At 44.9% G+C, this 16,275-nt stretch overlaps 1 protein-coding gene across 3 annotated transcripts; it reads right to left on the minus strand.

Moving 5' to 3' along the window:
- Positions 1 to 2,452: 2,452 nt before the first annotated feature.
- On the minus strand, positions 2,453 to 15,389 carry C4H4orf48 (chromosome 4 C4orf48 homolog). Of its 3 annotated transcripts, none has more exons than XM_053940766.1 (4): positions 15,328 to 15,389; positions 14,994 to 15,151; positions 8,418 to 8,506; positions 2,453 to 4,715 (listed from the first exon to the last, which is right to left on the minus strand). In XM_053940766.1, the coding sequence occupies exons 2-4, from the start codon at positions 15,124 to 15,126 to the stop codon at positions 4,701 to 4,703; spliced, it is 237 nt and encodes a 78-aa protein (XP_053796741.1). In that variant the 5' UTR covers positions 15,127 to 15,151; positions 15,328 to 15,389; the 3' UTR covers positions 2,453 to 4,700. The 3 variants fall into 3 exon arrangements, with proteins under 3 accessions (XP_053796741.1, XP_053796739.1, XP_053796740.1); XM_053940764.1 differs by having other exon boundaries at positions 2,453 to 4,719; XM_053940765.1 differs by lacking the exon at positions 15,328 to 15,389 and adding an exon at positions 15,257 to 15,278 and having other exon boundaries at positions 2,453 to 4,719.
- Positions 15,390 to 16,275: the final 886 nt, after the last annotated feature.

The following is a 16,275-nucleotide window of genomic DNA, read 5'->3' on the forward strand; positions in this document are numbered from 1 at the left end:
AGTTAATAACTTCAACTTGTTTCTAGCCACATACATAGAAAACACAGCAAGAGCACAGAAGCTTGTACACATTGGACCAAAGGCCGCTCTGTTGTGAGATCCTTCTTCAGCAGTCAACAAATTATCATGAGCATAGGGGGTAAAATGAATTCCATCCTCTGCCTATGTGGAGGTGCATGTTCTGAACAGAACCCCAAGGCCAGTTCAAGGCAGAAACAGAATCAGACATTGGAAAATCATGGTGACTTCAGAAGTTTAGCAGACCCATCTGCTTCATCCACTGCAGCCAAGAATTATTTATACAAAATGTTATATATGTTTAAACGTATTACACACACACACACACATATATATATTTGCAATTGATATTAGTTTTCCGCCTCTATTTAATGTTTGCTGCAAAGAACACTCTATAAGTGAGTGTTGCCTTTCTCCTTAGATGGTAAAAGCACATGCAAATTATTTTCCCCTTAATCTTTAAAGCAGCAAGTACCAGTTAGCAAAAGATGCTTCCGTCCCTTCCATATCTTCTTTGGGAACAAGTAGAGCACACAGCCTCCCTGAGACTTCCCATCTTCTGCACAGCTTCAGCTGAGGAGCACAGGGGTTATTTGCAACCACCTCTTCCATCTGCATTTCATTGCACAGCTCTCAAAAGCAGGTTCTGGGAAGTTTGGAAATTTTGCATGCCGTGCTTGATGAGAGTGTGAGGAATGATCCCTTCTTTAGCACCAATGCACACAGCACCTCTGGGCTCCCCTTTTCGAATCCTGGCTCCGACTTTGTCTGCAGCACTGCCCTCAGCCAGAGGGGTTGCAGCCCCTGCTTACCATGCTCAGCACGTAAATCCCTGGGAGGCTGCAGCTCTGCTTTCTCTGTCAGGAGCCCTGATTTGCCAGGAACTCAGCCAGGCTGCAAAGGGCAGGTGTCTTTTCCCCTCCACGCTTGCTCCCCTCTTCTCTCATGCACTGAGTCCTGGCCAGGGAAGGACTGAGCAGAACATTGCTTTAGATAAGGGGGTCTCCATCTGCAGGCCAAGAGGGAGCAGGGCAAATTTCCTGCCTTGCACCAGTTCCAAAGGGAAAACATCCTTTATTCTTCTCTGCCTCACAAAAGGATCAACAGCCTCAGAGCCTTTCTGCTTTTAAATTACCTTTGAACTAAACTTTGAACTGAGCTGGGATTCCTGTTAGCCCCCTTCAGCTCAGCAAGTGCTTTGACTCATCAGGGTGAGATCTGTGTGCAAACCATGAGTCCCACTGCTACAGGAGGAGCTCTTGTCTTTGGGGTCCAGCCTGGGGCAGGTACAGAGGAGGGCACAGAAACCACATGGTCACTCTTAAAGGAACTACTTCCACACTTTATTTCTCTGGAACTGGGGAATGTATGTTGGATGCTCAGATCACCCAGGATTTACTGACAGACAGTTCTGGGTACAGAGACATAACTGGTTTCTAAATATGAGGTTTCCATCTGGAGAGGGTATTCCACAGGATTTTCAGAGTATTCAAGAGAGTCCATTCACCAGCTAGATTCAGCTAGCAGTAATACTACTGAGCTTTGATGTTGCCTAACAGGATTCTACATTACAAGCAAGGTAAACTGTGTTTCCATTTCCAGAATGCAATCCAGGCACGTCTTCCTAGAGTTGTTCTGAGACTCAGTCCAAAACTACTGACTTAGAATACACACAGAATTACACCCAAAGAAGGCACTGGCTCAGGTATGAGAAGGTCTGGAGATGTGGGGATCATTACCAGGATTTCTGTCACCTTGCCTGCCCAGAGACAGCACCACACTAACGTGATTATACCATTTCTCTTCCAGGGAGGACTTGGCTATGAATTTCACAGGCTACCACCTGCATTCCACCCCGTGTGCAAACACCACGTGCCCAGGGCTATCAGCAGCAGCACTGCACCAAGAGAAGAGAAGACACAGCTTGGCTTCAAAAGGTCACGAGAACTCTGAAGCAAAAAAAAAGTGTTGGGTGGGTGGGAGAAAAAACTTTCTGCTTTAAGCACTCCTGCAATTAAATCCTTCTGCAAAATACATGGTTTCTTGTAGTAAGTGGAGACTCAAGGGGTTCTGAATTTAAATTAACTTCCTGAGCAAAAATAAATTAAAACTATCTAAAGCTATCCAATTTTTCTTCATGCCATCCTGCAATTTTAAGGAACTTTATCAAAACCATTAAGTATAGAGTAAGGGGTCCTTAAAGAAACTCACTAAATCATTGCTGTACCTTTATTTCCAATAAGAGTGAGTTGGATTTTCTACTTCAGCAAATAAGAATATATTAATACATTTAGCCCAAAAGCAAGGTCTTCTTATTTTTGTATTAAAAATATCATTTTTTCTCTGTGTATTTTCCACCTAATTAAAGAACAGACATACATTAATGCATAAGCACTATCAATTTGTGAAATCAGAAACAAAGCACACCAAATACTATAATGCATCTTGCCCTTTTATTGTGTTGTATTATAGACAAAGAGAAGTACAGAATAGTCACTCTGTTACAGCCATAAAGTTGCAGTGTCACTCTGATCCCTTTGGGAGTCAGACAACATCCACTTGTCATTCATTCCACCTTTATATTGTAACAAGCTGTGAGCAACCATATTTCTAAATAAAAACATGAACAAAACCCCCCAGTTTTTGTAACAGGACTTTGCAAGATTCTTTAGGGTACCAGCAGAATAAGCATGCACAATATCAATACCAAATCATAGATGTACTGCCCCCTGAAAAGGGGAGCTGTGCTGGAAAATTCACAGATTCAGTGCTGGGACTCCATCTCCTGCAAAAAGCTGGCTCAAAAGCTGTGCATTACTTTGGTCCAAATATGAGTGGGAGTAAATAAAACAAAGGCTGGTATTTTGCAAGGAAGCTGTGTTAATCCTACTGTTTTCTTTGTACAATAAAATTTGGTCTACGAGGAAAACCTCTACTGCTGTATTGACCGGTGCCACAGCGCAGCGTGATGCTACCAGAAGGGAGCTGTTGCTGTGTCATGCTGCTTCTCTTTTACACAAAACAGGTCCCAGGGACCTCTAAAGGGGTTTGCTGGAATACTAAAAGGACAAAGGGGATTTCTTATTGAAATGCAGGTGCAAGAAAGGTTTTCCTTGCTGAGAACCATATGCCTTTCAAACAACTTTGGCAAAATATATGGCAACATGCTCCTTTGTTTTACTGAGTATGACTGCACATGAAATAATAAGTTGGCAGTGGGTCAAAGTTCCCTATTTCCCCGTGTTTGATGTTGCAGACAAAATGGGAGAGAAGCAGTTTGGAAAGATACAGATAGCTTCCATCCAAACTTACTGAGCAGGCTGAGAGCAAAATATCAAAACCGCCAGCCACCTATGGAAAGACAGACATACTGAAAAGAATTAATAAAATCACTTTGAAAACTACTTTTTTTGTTGATCCTGCTCCAATATTCTTGTTTGTATAAAAGTTTCAAGCCTGTACATAGATGCTTGAGCTGATACACAAATCTCTACTTTGGGGATGATGTTTTAAGCCCAATTAAAAATGTATTGTTATCAACAGGAACTTTCTACTGGGGCCGTTTTCTATTCTGCTTCCCAAAATAAAGGAAAAAATGCAAACAATGAGAAAGGATTTGCTATTCTCTTTTAAAGAGTAACAAGGCACAATCTTATTGTCTACTACTACTACACTGCTTAAATTGTTTTGTTGTCCCTTGTCTCACACTGCAGCAGGAATACGAATAACATCAGCACTGTAACCCACCCTGATGGAGTGCAGAGTCCATGCAAGAGCTAAGGACCATTTTGATAGAATTTAAGTATTTCCCAAAATACAGTTTGCAAGAGACTCCTGAGCAGGCAGGCATTGTGTAGGCTCTCTGCCAAAACTCTCTGTAGAGGCCACTTTGAATGGTTCAAGCCAGCATGTGATTTGCTTAATGAAAGACACTTCTCCAGAAGATTTTGGCAGATGCAATCAGTTCAACTGCCAGGCAGTATTCATGTGATTACAAATGTTACTGATCACATTAGATACTTAATAAATCTCTCCAAAAAGATCACAGAGCTACTGTGTGGCTCTGAAGAAATCAAAAGTGTGAGACAGATTACTGTGTTTGCTGTGCACTGGACTATTGATACAATTGGAGAACAAATCCCTTCCTTGGACTGCTAAGCAGACAGTGATAACTATTAATTTCTGTATAATGACAAGTCTGATTGCTTGTAAATGTTTATCTATGCATCATGGCAAAGTAGCTTCCTTTTCATGTTATTCTTCTATAAATACATAAAAAATTTGACTTCACTGACTTTCACAGACCTATGGCAATTCACATAAGCCAAGACGTTGGCCTGAGAGTCCAAGGACAATTTTTGGCTTGAAATAACCAAAAAGCAGGATGCTAACCTTGCATAAAACCCATAAGCAAGACTTTGGCACTGTTTATTCTCTTGACATTTCAGCAGATGCAATATCACATAGACTTATGACAAACCACAACAAAGCAAAAATAATCTGAGCTATACCTGTTTTGATAAAAATGCTTTTCCTTATGGTGGGACACAACTTGCAGTCTGTATCTTCCTGTAATTTACTGAACAGCATTTTAAAAATTAGTATATGTCCATTGGCCAAATCCCAGTACTCATTTCAGTGTATTGCATGAAAGCAATCACACAGGCCTCTCTTTTCTGCTCTCAGGAGGAGGGTTTCTGTCTGGAAAAAAAAAAAAAAAAACCAAACAAAAACCCATGAAATCAAAGAACTGAATATATTGCTTTAAAAGAGTATATAATTGATTAGATCTAATCCCTCTGCACAGCTGTAGCCAAGGTGCTCTGCTGAGTGAAAAATCATAGTAGTAGTGCTGGTTTTCATCCAGAAAAAGTGATGAAACAAGTATATTCAGAACTGAGATGCAGGGAGAGTATTTTTATAGTTTGAATCTTTTCATTTGCACAGTTAACTTCTAGGGAGTAGGCTGTCAAAATTATTAAAGTGTCCTTTATAAGCACTGCAACAGATTCCACTTTCAACTGCACTGCTCTGAATTCCTTTGTGGTGATTGATGGCTTCCTGTTGACGATGCCTTCAGTCCTGTATAATTTAATTGCACCAGATAGCAAGTGCTGAAGAGCCAGTTGTGCTCCCAGTTACACTGCTGTTTCTCCAGAACAACTCTCAGTTGAATCCAGCTGTCAGTCTAACCCTGTTGTCTGAAACTCATAATCTTTCAAAGCAGATCTAGTTCTGAGTGTGTGGTTCCTATTTCAATCTGAGTTAAATTACTGACAGTTGCTTTATTATCAGTACTTGAGCAAAAGCTTAAAAGCCATTCCTAATATACATCATTTAAAATTACTTGCTGTTGTATTTGGAGCTCCTTAGTGGAAAAGCATTTCTAAGGTTCTTTTCTCTGTATACAGGGGGGAAAATAATTTTAGATCTTTAAAGATATTCAGGTAACATTTATTTAATTGTGATCAAATAAATATTTTGTGGATTCTTGTCACACTTTTGGAGAAACAAAGGCTGAATCTTTTGCATGGCACCATCATTTCAGCAGCCAATTTCTCATGAGACTAAAGATTGTTGGTTCAAGGAATTCACATCAGCAAGTGCAATTGTGACTGAAGAGAAACTTCTTCCTGAGCATATCTTGTGGTTTTCACCCTGTGGTCTGCAGTCCCTCAAGCAGTTTGCAGACTGGCTTTGAAGAGTTTCTTGAGGGGAGAAAAAATTAATTTCGTGGGCTTAAATTCACTGTGAATTACTTTCTAATGCAAAAACCCATTAGAAGTTGAAACCCAATTGTTAAGAAATTATCTCTGCGAAACAACAAGGTCTTCAGCCTGCTGGTGTTCCTCTGTCCTGATACCTCCTGACACATTAGACACAGCAAAGGGCTCATTAACCAAGGCATTTCCCAAAGCAGAAGCTGGGCACCCTTGTGTGGGTCCTGCTCCCCTCCTGCCTGGCTTGGGCAGCAGTACCTCTGTCCCCCAGCAGTGCCCACTCCCTGTCATTCATTTCTTCTTCTCAGACTGCAGGCTTGTGCAGGACAGGCTGTTTCAGAACAGCTTTCCCTCCCCTCCCCAGCCCTATATCCTCCTCATTTCAAACTTTTGACATCCACCTTTGCATTAAAGAGGGCTTGTTCACATTCCTTGCCTGCTTTCACTTATCAGCTTAGCACAACAGCAGGCGCTGCTCAACACTGCTCCCCACTTGCACAATGAAATCTTGGATGAGTGAATGCTCCCATTGTTGGGAGCCCAGGAGAAATCATAGAATCATCTGAACATCAAACAGGCTTATTGGATTTCACAGTAATGCCAACAAGCTGTCACTGCTACCACAAACTCTGCCTGGGTGTCACTTAGGACTATTTACGGGCAGGAAGAGCAGCTCTGGGAGCACTCAATTGCAAACTGAAAGACTGTGAAAGAGAGGTATCAATTACAAAAATTAATTGTGGCCTTGATGGCATTGGCTTAGAAAGTCCCTGATATGCAGGAGCAATCCTGCATGGGGCTTGCCCTTGTAGCAACAATTTCCAAGACTCAGGAGTCATTCAGAGAAGTTATTTGTGTGTCAAACTTGAGAAATTATAGCTGGCCAGCATGAACCAAGCATCAGCAGTGGAGTAAGGATATGGAAGCTCTACCTGTCAGAGTATAGAAGGCCACAGTGTGCCATTTGTAGGGCCTTGGTTGCTGCGTTTCATTTCAGTATCTCTGCATCTCTCAATAATTTCTGTTTAACCAAAGCATCTCTGATAGAAAGCCCTTTGGAGTATCAATCCAAAGGCTGGGAAAGGTGTACAGTAATACAGCCTTTATTTACTAGTAGTGTTAAGTTCAGTTGTCCAAGGATGGGTGATCTTACCAACAACTGGTTCTGTTTGGTTTTGTGATGCACTGCTCCTATGCCCTGTAACATTGGGAGCTATCTCAGTCAGTGCCTTGGCATGCCAGGCTTGTCCAGGTCCTCACAGAAACAGAAATTCATTTTGTGGCACCCTGGCACCAGCTCCTCCCTTTATATTCTGCCTCACCTCACCACAGAGCTGCTCTCTGGTGGGCTGCACCCTCAGTCCACTCTCCAGATAGAACAGACATCACAGACACATCTGAATATCTCTGTGGGTGGGATTAAGGAATTGTGCTGCCTCCATTGCATTCAAAAAAATCCTTAACTTCCCAGTAAAGCCTGTTGACAGTATAAGAACCAGCACAGCTGCAATTGCACCTGGTCTTGACATGTCATGTGTAAGTACATAACATTTCAGCTGACCCTAATCCAAACAAGTGGAACTCTGCTATGCACAAGAAGTGCCCAGCACAGCTGCTGGAGGTAAAGCCCCTCTACTGACACTTTACCACTTAAGAGTTATTTATTATTACTCAAGTGCATGGGAAACTTTTGGAATGTAACCCACACTCAGAACTTTGTCCTAATCAGGTTGCTATTGATAGCACAAGAAAGCTGAAGTCACTCCAACTTTATTGTGTAGGGCCTGACACGGCTGCCCAAGGTCACAAGAAACCAAAGACAAAGCTATATAATTGCCTTATGGTTTGAGACACAAAATTGATTTATGTCCCTTTGGCTGGCTTTGCTGGGAATGACAATTTGAGCTGAGTGTGACTGTAGAGGAGCAAGGAGCCCTCTCACCTGCCAAGAGGGATGGTCCTGCTCAAAGGAAGGAGAGGTAGGAAAAGACATGCATGGAGGGGCTTTATTAGAGGAGAGAGACCTCCTGCCTCTTGCAAACTTCAGCAGCAGAACCACTGTGGTAAATCCTACCCCAGCCAGTTTGCACATATTTACAAACCCACACATGTATGAATTACTAAAATCGGGGCACCCTCATTTTGCTCACTGAGACCTCTGGAGAACTGGCATGTAAAGTGGCACAATCCCCTGTGTGCTGTGACAAATGCATGAAAAAATGTGTTTGTCCCTTTTTCACAAAGCATCAATCCATGAGCAGAGGGTGTGTGTGTGTGTTTCCCTGTCCTCTGCCAGCCCTGCCTGCCACCTTCTCCCTCTCCTGCTCATTTCTGCTCCTGCCCAGCGAAAGGTCAGCCCACAGCTTGAAAGTAGTGTTGTGAGGCAGAGAGTAAATCATCTGTCTTGTCTGCCTCTCCTTTGCACATCTTCTTTCCTTCTCCCTTTGGTGCAGGGGCTGTCTGAGGTAATTCCTTAGGCTGTTATGCAAGAAGTCAGACTAGATGATCGTTACTGAACCTCTGCAGACTGTGAAAAATAATCTGTGCTTGGTATAAACCTATTTGCTGGGATGGGAGTGAGTCAGCAGAGATGTCATGTCTGCTGTACCCAGACAGGCAAAGCTGGCCGCTGGGAGATGAAGGCGAAGGGAAAGCATTAATTCCTGCAGAAACACATACCCGCGAGTCCAGGCTGTACGCCGTCTTCTTCAGATCCTGCAACGCCCTCTGCATGAACTCGAACGCATGGCAGTCAACGCAGGGACGGCCTGCGGAGAGAGGCACGAGAAGACATCGCTGTCACAGCAGGAAATTTAGAGTTTAGCAGCACCCAGGAGGAATACTCAGAGAGCTTGCCAGGAGAAACTCCCAGCTCTTACCAAGCACCCACACCTGCATGTGTGCAAAATTAGTGCTGCCTGTGTCTATCTTTGTGTAAATGTGAGAGGATCAGCAAAAACCACAAGGAGTACTTTGCTGTGTGTGCTTTTCTGAGCATGGCCCAGACTTGACTCTGCCTGCTGCTTCAGCCCGCAGCTCTCCCCTTCAAACTGAAATCCTTAGCCCTTCTCAGACATGGGTTAATTCTCAACAGAGACACTGAAAATAGCAGTTTGCAGTGGTTCAGGAACCAGACAGGCAGGTCTGTTTTTACAGGAGCTCTTACAGAGCAGCTTGGCAAGGGACAATGCCAGATCTGTATTTGCTTCCTTTCACCTGCTGCTGTATTTTTTCTCTGCCAGGAATGCAAAGCATCCCACTGGCTCTGCAGCTGCTGCCAGTGTGTGTGCACAGAGGGGCAGGGCAGGGAAAAGGCAGAGTGGAGGAGGAGAGGACTTGACAACTAAAATGGCTCACTTCTGAACCTGGGCATTTCTGCTCTGCCAGGATTCACCCTGCAGCAATCTCTGACAGTTTGAAGTTAATGATGTGTGAGTTTTCAGAAGAAGAAATTGCAGACACTGGAGGAGATGCAGGGGGAATGGGGAAAGATGACATTTCATACTGATCACAGAGCCCCCATGGTGGGGGGGAGTGCTGAAATCCTTGTCCTCATGCAGCCACCTGTGCTGCCCTACCAAAGCAAAGAGGGTGCAAAGCTGCTGCTGAGATGGCTGGGAGCTGCCTGGAGCCAGGGACCTGCTGAGCAGCCCTGCAGCACCCATCTGTGCCCAGCACCCTGCTGCCAGCACTGCCTTCTGAGCTGTACCTGGGGGAGGGAGCAGCCAGAGTGCTTGTCAGTCCTCAGCAAGCCTCTTAGGGGTTTTTGATCTATTCAGGAGGAGTTTCTCTCCCACCTGTCCTTCTCCATCTGCCCTCCATGCAAGTGACATCTTGGGGACACCAGGGGATCAAGCTAGGGATTTAATTCCCAAGCTGTGAGGAGATGCAAAGTGCCAGCCTCTATCAGACCATCATTGCTCACAAAGACCCTGCCTCTCCAGGCACAGGAGTAGCGGCAGGATGGTTTTGAGCACGCTTTAAAGATACTAAACCTCCTCCTGCTTTCAGTATTGCCCTAATTTAATTGTTTCCACTTTAGAGCATGAAACAGAGCCCTTAGAAAGAACCTGCATGCTCAGAGTGCTGTCAGCAAATCCATCATTCTCTCGGTGTCACGCTCTGCTCCTTCCCCTCGCTCTGGTCTGCTCAGAAACACCTTGCCCTGGCTCCACCTCGGGGAGATGCTGCATGCCCTGAAGTGCTGACAAGCACCAAAGTGTTTTCAAAATCAGAACCTGAAGGAGAAAAGAAGGAAAAACAAAACAAAACAAAACAAATCAAAACAAACAAAAAAAGGTGATAAATTAATGTCTCCTACTTCTGCAGTGAGGAGAAGGCACAAGTCTTCCCAGGGCTTTGTGAAAGCTGTGATGGGATGGTTGGGTGGGATCATTCACTGGTATTTATGACAGCCAAGTGCTCCTGTGTGGACAGGGAGGTCCTAGTGGAATGGCACAACCTTGCCAAGTGGTTATTTCACTTCTGCCAGTCCTGGGAAAGCAGCTGCCCTGGTATCAAAGCATCTCCTGCAGTAGAAGGGTGGTGGCACAGAGGACACCTGCTTGTGCAGCTCTGGGTGTCCTGAATCAGCACCTGCAAAGCTCCTAACACAGCACTGCCCTCCAAAGTCAGAGTGCACATGCAGCCAGTCTACCACACAACAGGATATTCACTCTTTAATGTCATTATTGGGCTGTGCTCCGTGGTGGAGGATCCTTCTCCAGGCACTGCTGTCTCTGGGTCAGGTCAGCATCCTTGCCTGCTGGGAGCCAGTAGCCAATGGCAGATACTTGAGGCAGATACAAGAGTAAGTGTCCAGCAATGTTCTTCTAGCCTACCAGGGGGCTGGAGGATATCCTGTGGCTGGCTGGGGTTTCTACATCTCATAAGCCCTCCATGAATTTTTCTCACATTAATTTGCACTGTTGCTTCCTGAATCATGTAAACTTTTGTCATCTGCAACATCCTGTGGCAATGAGTTTCACAGCTCAGCTATCCTCTGAGAGAACAAAATACCATTCCTGTCTGCTCTGAAGTTGACATCTGCTGCTTTCATTTCCTGCCTCTGATTTTTGCAGTGGAAGAGACAGTTATTAAATAATCACCAGCTTTGTCCCACTTTTGACTTTGATGTTCTCCATCACTCTCTGCCTTGGTCTGCTTTCCAGAATGAAGAACTGAGCTGCTAAGCTAACTTATCTAGGTGGATTTGATTTCTCTTCATGCCCACAATATTTTCAGCAAAGGTGCCCATGGACATTTCCCCAAGAGAAATATGTCTAAACATCTGTTTTGTCAAACAAATCTAAATATGTGTTGTTGCCAGTAGGAGCAATCCCACTATGTTTTCTGTCTGTGGCTGTGGCATCTCACACTTCCACTTGCTCACAGCAGGAGTGACAATGCAGCTCCTCCATCAGCTGGATCACTGACATTTTTTCCCCCAAAGCAGATCCTGAATGCCCAAATTCTGGGGCCAGGACAAGAAACGGTGCAAGAAGAGACCAGATTATGGAGAGGAGAAGGGCAGAGGCAGCACAGGCTTACATCAGCTTAAAGCAGTCATGAAACCAAATCTTAAGTCACATCATAGCAAAGTATAGCAGAGTGCTATTAATTCCTTGCTGACAGCTGGAAACAGACTATCATTCATAGGGAGACTTAACAGGTCTGTGGATTAACATAATGAGAATTACCAAGAGTCAGCTATAACTCTTTAAATGGGTCCTGTCAGCACAAAGACTGTATGTGTCTTTGTGTGTTTTTGGAGAAGTGGGGGAAGAGAAAAAATATGTTTCTTGGCTGCTTCTTGGTGAAGAACTGGGACTGGAAGCACTGTGTAAGTCTAATTTACTTTCCCTTGCATACACTTGGTGTTTATTCTTTGTATTTCATGCACCTTGCCTAAGGAGAACAGACTGACCAGCTTCTGGTCTTCAGATCCCATATTTTAACTTTCACAGTGGGTGATCTGGGCTATAAATGCAATGGGAGATTGGGGAAATAACTTATTTTTTTTCTAGTGGTTTGCAGAGAACTTTAAAGAAAATAATCTGTGAGTATTAGTAGCACCACTTCAAACTTGAACAGTCTTTTGCATATGCTAAGTGCTGTGAATAAAGTATAAGGACACAATTAATCATTGCTAATTAGAATTAAGCATAAAGAGCTGTGCCTGGCTGTGTGACTGGCAGGGAGCAGGGGATGGGTCTCAGTGCCAGATCTCAGTGCCTCACACAGGACAGGATCTCTCTGCACTGCTAAAGAGATCTGTGACTCACTCTCATGCTTCTCTCCTGTGACTCCTGCACCTCCCACACTGGTACGGAGCATCGCTGCCCCTGTCCTGCTCATGATGCTGCAGGAGGGACACATTCCTCCCACCAGGTGGGGGAGAGAGACTGTGTGGTCCATGTGGGAATGCTCCCGCTAAGGGCGTGCTGCCAGTGCCATGTCACACACCTGGGAACAGAGAAAAGCATCGAGCACCACACTGCTCTGCCCTGCAGCAGGGCACTAAATATGGCCCATGTCCATCCTACACCCCTGTTAAGAACATGCACTGGAGACCCCTTTCCCTCTGGGCCATCCAGGCTCCCACAGCCAGCAGTTTGCCTGGGCTGACAGTAAGGACATAAGTGCCAGCAACAGGGAGAGTGTGCTCGTGCTGTGCCCTCTGAAGGGGTCAGTGCCCACGGGGATCAGCTCCTTAGGAGATGTAGCCAGTGGAGCATCAAGAAGGAAAGGATCCAGGAGTGTCTGTACCAGATCACACCAAAGTGAGTGCCTGACCCAGTGTCCAGTCTCCCACAATCCACATCTCTGGAGGAATATTGAAAGTCTGGGAGCATTCCCAAGCCTCGAGAGCGTGTGATAGCTCCACTCTGGAACAGTCAGCTCTGTCTTCCAGACAGACAACTGGCCTCCTATGATGGGCACAAGTGTGCCAGGCTCCCTCCTAGCAGGGTACTGGTACAGCCATGTCCCCATGCCAGGGTGAATTCCTGGGCACTGTTATAGACGAGACCTTCATGGCCAGCAATGGGTGCCTTGGAAAAGCATGAGAACAGGACAAGTCTGGAGGGATGCATTCCCAAACACCCTCCCAGGTCTCAGGAATATGCTAAGGCAACTCCTGAGCCAGAAGAAATGCACTGTGGATTTTTTTTTCCCCTTGAATTTAACCAATGGGTTCTGCAATCTCACACAAACATTTAACATCCACAATGTCCTAAGGGAAGAGTTTCACAGGTTAACCATCAGGAAGAGCCCTGACAGGCAAAGGAAAGTGTCTGGAGCAACAAGTGGCTGATGAGGAGCATCAGGAGTTCCTTGTGGCTTTAAAACTCTGTCCCTGCAGCAGCCTAAAACAATTTACAATTCACTGATCAGCTGACAGCTCCTGGCCTGGTCTCAGACAGAAATAGCATTTTGCTTTTGTAGCAGTGCTCACATCCTCTTCCTTGGGATGGGGCAGTGAGTCTTTGAGTAACACTGCCACAGAAACACTCTGACCTGCCCTTCAGTCCACACTCTTATGGTCAGGAGTAAGACAAGACAAGGAATCTTCCTCAAAGGCTGTTCAAGGGACTCCACAGCCTGGCTAGAGGGTGGTAACAAGATGGTAAAAAGACTCCTTGATACTGTAAGAAGGATGGGACAGTCTTTTTTTGCGGGGCCTATTGTGATAGGTAATGGTTTTGAAATAAAAGAGGGTCAATTTAAATTAGTTAAGGAAGAAGTTCTTTACTGTGAGAGGCACTGGCATGGGCTGCCCAGAGAGGTGGTAGATGCCCCATCCCAGGAAATGTTCAGGGTCAGGTTGAACTTGACTCTGAGCAACCTGATCAAGTTGAAGATGTCCCTGCCCATGGCAGGGGGCTGGACTAGATGAGCTCTAAAGGGCCCTTCCCACCTTTCTATGGTTTTATAATTCTGTGAGACTTGGGTCAGAAATCCTGGCCAAGAGTTTTGTTCTACAGTTCAAATGGGAGTTTTCACCACACAAGTAGAACAAGAAACCCCTGTATACATTTTCCCAAATGTGTTGACTTGCCTGTGCTGACACAGACACACAAAGAGTACTTACAATTTATTTTCCAAACCTGATTTTCTCTTTGAGGAGATAAAAGGGACTACTCATCACAAAATCTATTAGAATTAATGAATTCCTAGGAAACAGACACACAAAATAGTAGTGAGATCTGGTTTAGAACAGACCAAAACTTAGCCGTAATTAAAAAAAAAAAAAAAAGAATGGAAAAAGAAGAAAATTCAACATCTAAGTTCCATTAGTTCCATCTAATGGAATTAATTGAGAATAAAATGCAATGACAAAATCAGACCTTGTATTAAATATTTTGATAGTCATATAAAAAAATAGCTGTGATACAAAGTAAGCATGACTAAGAACTAGAGATTTGTTTTTATGCAATTATCTTTCTTTGTTGGTTTTTTTTTTCCCTGAGGACATTTTATGTTTCTAATGAGTGGCTATTTCCCACTTGCTGTCACCAAAACACCCTGAGAACATTGGCTCCATCCTCTAATAACTTTGAACTATTGCCTCATTTTGGAGCTGAGAAAGTTTAGAGACTTACTCAAAATGACAGAGGAAGCTGATATAGAGCTGTGATCCAAATTCAAGAGCTCCCAGCTCTGTGGTGTGCTCAAGCCAGTCTGTCATATTTATTTATTTTTTAGGTTTGCAGGATTTCAGAAATTTATGTTGGCTTTCCAAATGCACTGTTTGGGTAAACATCCCCTGTGTTGATTTGTAGTAGCTACAAGAAAGTTGAACTTGACCTATTGTTCCAACCAAATACTAAAGCAAGCAAGAAGCAACGCCCCAGCAGAAATACACACACATTTTCTTCTAATGCTCAGTTAATACTCAGACTAGTAAGGACATCATAGGCATTGTGGCAAATCCGTGTATATCAATTAAAACTATCTAGTGAAATGTAATTCTCAAGAGGCAGATCTAAAAGACCTACAAACAAAGAGCTTGAGAACAAGTTCAAATGAAAATTAGGAGTATGCAGTTAGCTTTTTTCCCCCTGAATAACTACTAATCCTTTGCTTGCATGCTGTTTCTGTGGCTGTTTTCATGTGCTTTGCTGACCTGGCACAAACTCATCATTACTCCCTCATCAACCAGGCAACGCCAGGTTCCCCTGGAGCGGAGTGCCCATGTGGCTGCTGGGGGGCAGTGGAGGAAGGCAGGCAGGACAGGGTGCAGCAGGTACCTACTTTCTGCAGGGATGACACTCCCAGAGTCCTGGCCAGCCCCCACGAGCCTCGCGCTGAGCAGGCTGAGCACCGAGAGGAGCAGGATTCCCACACGCGCCTCGCTCCAGAAGGACGGCAGCGCCATTGCTCTCATCAATAATCCCAGCTGTCTTCCCTGCCTGGAACGAGGAGAAGCAGTGAAAAATCAGCAGTTTGCGCCCTGCAGGCTCCTCACAAAGAGGTGGATGAGATGGGATAAGCCCAGACCCCGTGCACACACAAACCCACTGGCACGCAGCGCTGCCAGACACGCCGCGGGCCCGAGATGCACCCCAAGGACCAGCTCGCCCAGTACCTGATCCTTCTCCCCGCCTGTGTGGCAACCCTTGGAGCAGCTGTAGAGAGCAGGCAAGGCTCCAGCAGCCCCTCTGAGCATGCGCCCCTCCAGCATCCCCCCTTCCCTGATTAGGGTCATTGCCATGGAGATTTGCTATAGCAACTCTGAAAAATTGGAGCTGCCAAGTGGAGAAGAAGATTTAAAGGGACCACAGTGTGATGGATGGTCACTGCTGCACTCCTCCTCTGCTCCCAAAGGCCATGCCCTCTCCTTGGCAGACACTGGCTGCTGCCACCCCCATAAGAGAGTTTTGGGCAATTTTTGTGTTGCTGCTATTCCCGAAGGGACTGTGCTGGAATACACAGCTCTCACCCCTTGCTTTAGCTGTAACTCACTTAAAGTGAGATTTCATTCTGTGAGGCATCAAATGAGAGAAAAACTCAGAAGTTTGCTTGGATAAATGAAGTTGCAGAGCCTGCTGACAGTACCCTGTATTTTGGGGAAGAATCCATTATGGTCTTTGTTTAACTACAATGAAAATGAGGCCTTGGGGACAACAGCACCCCTGGCACATGGACCAACCACAAAAACAGATCCTGCACAGCCTCACATTAGGGTAACCATGATGAAAGCCCAGCCAAAACCTACACACTGCAAAGTTTAAGGATGCTCTCTTCAAGCTCAACTTTTGATTTGGGATCTGTCTCTATTTAGCTAGTTATTTATTTATTGTGTCCTGACAAAATTAAAGCAGGAAGCTTCCAGGACAGGGAATCTGTGTAAGCACCAAGCATTCAGACAGGGGAGGTGGTACCTTTTGGAAAAGAGAAAGAGGTGCTCTAACACCTACCTGCTTGCCCCAGAGCATGATTAAAGGCTCATTTTGCAACATAACTGTTCAATTCATGGCTTTGTTGCTCTCACAGAAGGACTCTCCATCTCCTCTCACCAAGGAGAGGCTCCAGC

The sequence above is a fragment of the Vidua chalybeata genome, chromosome 4 (assembly GCF_026979565.1).
Source record: "Vidua chalybeata isolate OUT-0048 chromosome 4, bVidCha1 merged haplotype, whole genome shotgun sequence".
Classification (NCBI taxonomy): Eukaryota; Metazoa; Chordata; class Aves; order Passeriformes; family Viduidae; genus Vidua; species Vidua chalybeata.

Bases quoted from the DNA above. Each gene is read 5' to 3' on its own strand.
- C4H4orf48 (XM_053940764.1), bottom strand. From the start codon at position 15,126: ATGAGAGCAATGGCGCTGCCGTCCTTCTGGAGCGAGGCGCGTGTGGGA. The intron at 8,507-14,993 runs GTAGGTACCTGC...CTCTCTCCGCAG, and splicing joins GAGTGTCATCCCTGCAGAAA to GCCGTCCCTGCGTTGACTGC. The intron at 4,720-8,417 runs GTATGTGTTTCT...TTTTTTTTCCAG, and splicing joins CGTACAGCCTGGACTCGCGG to ACAGAAACCCTCCTCCTGAG.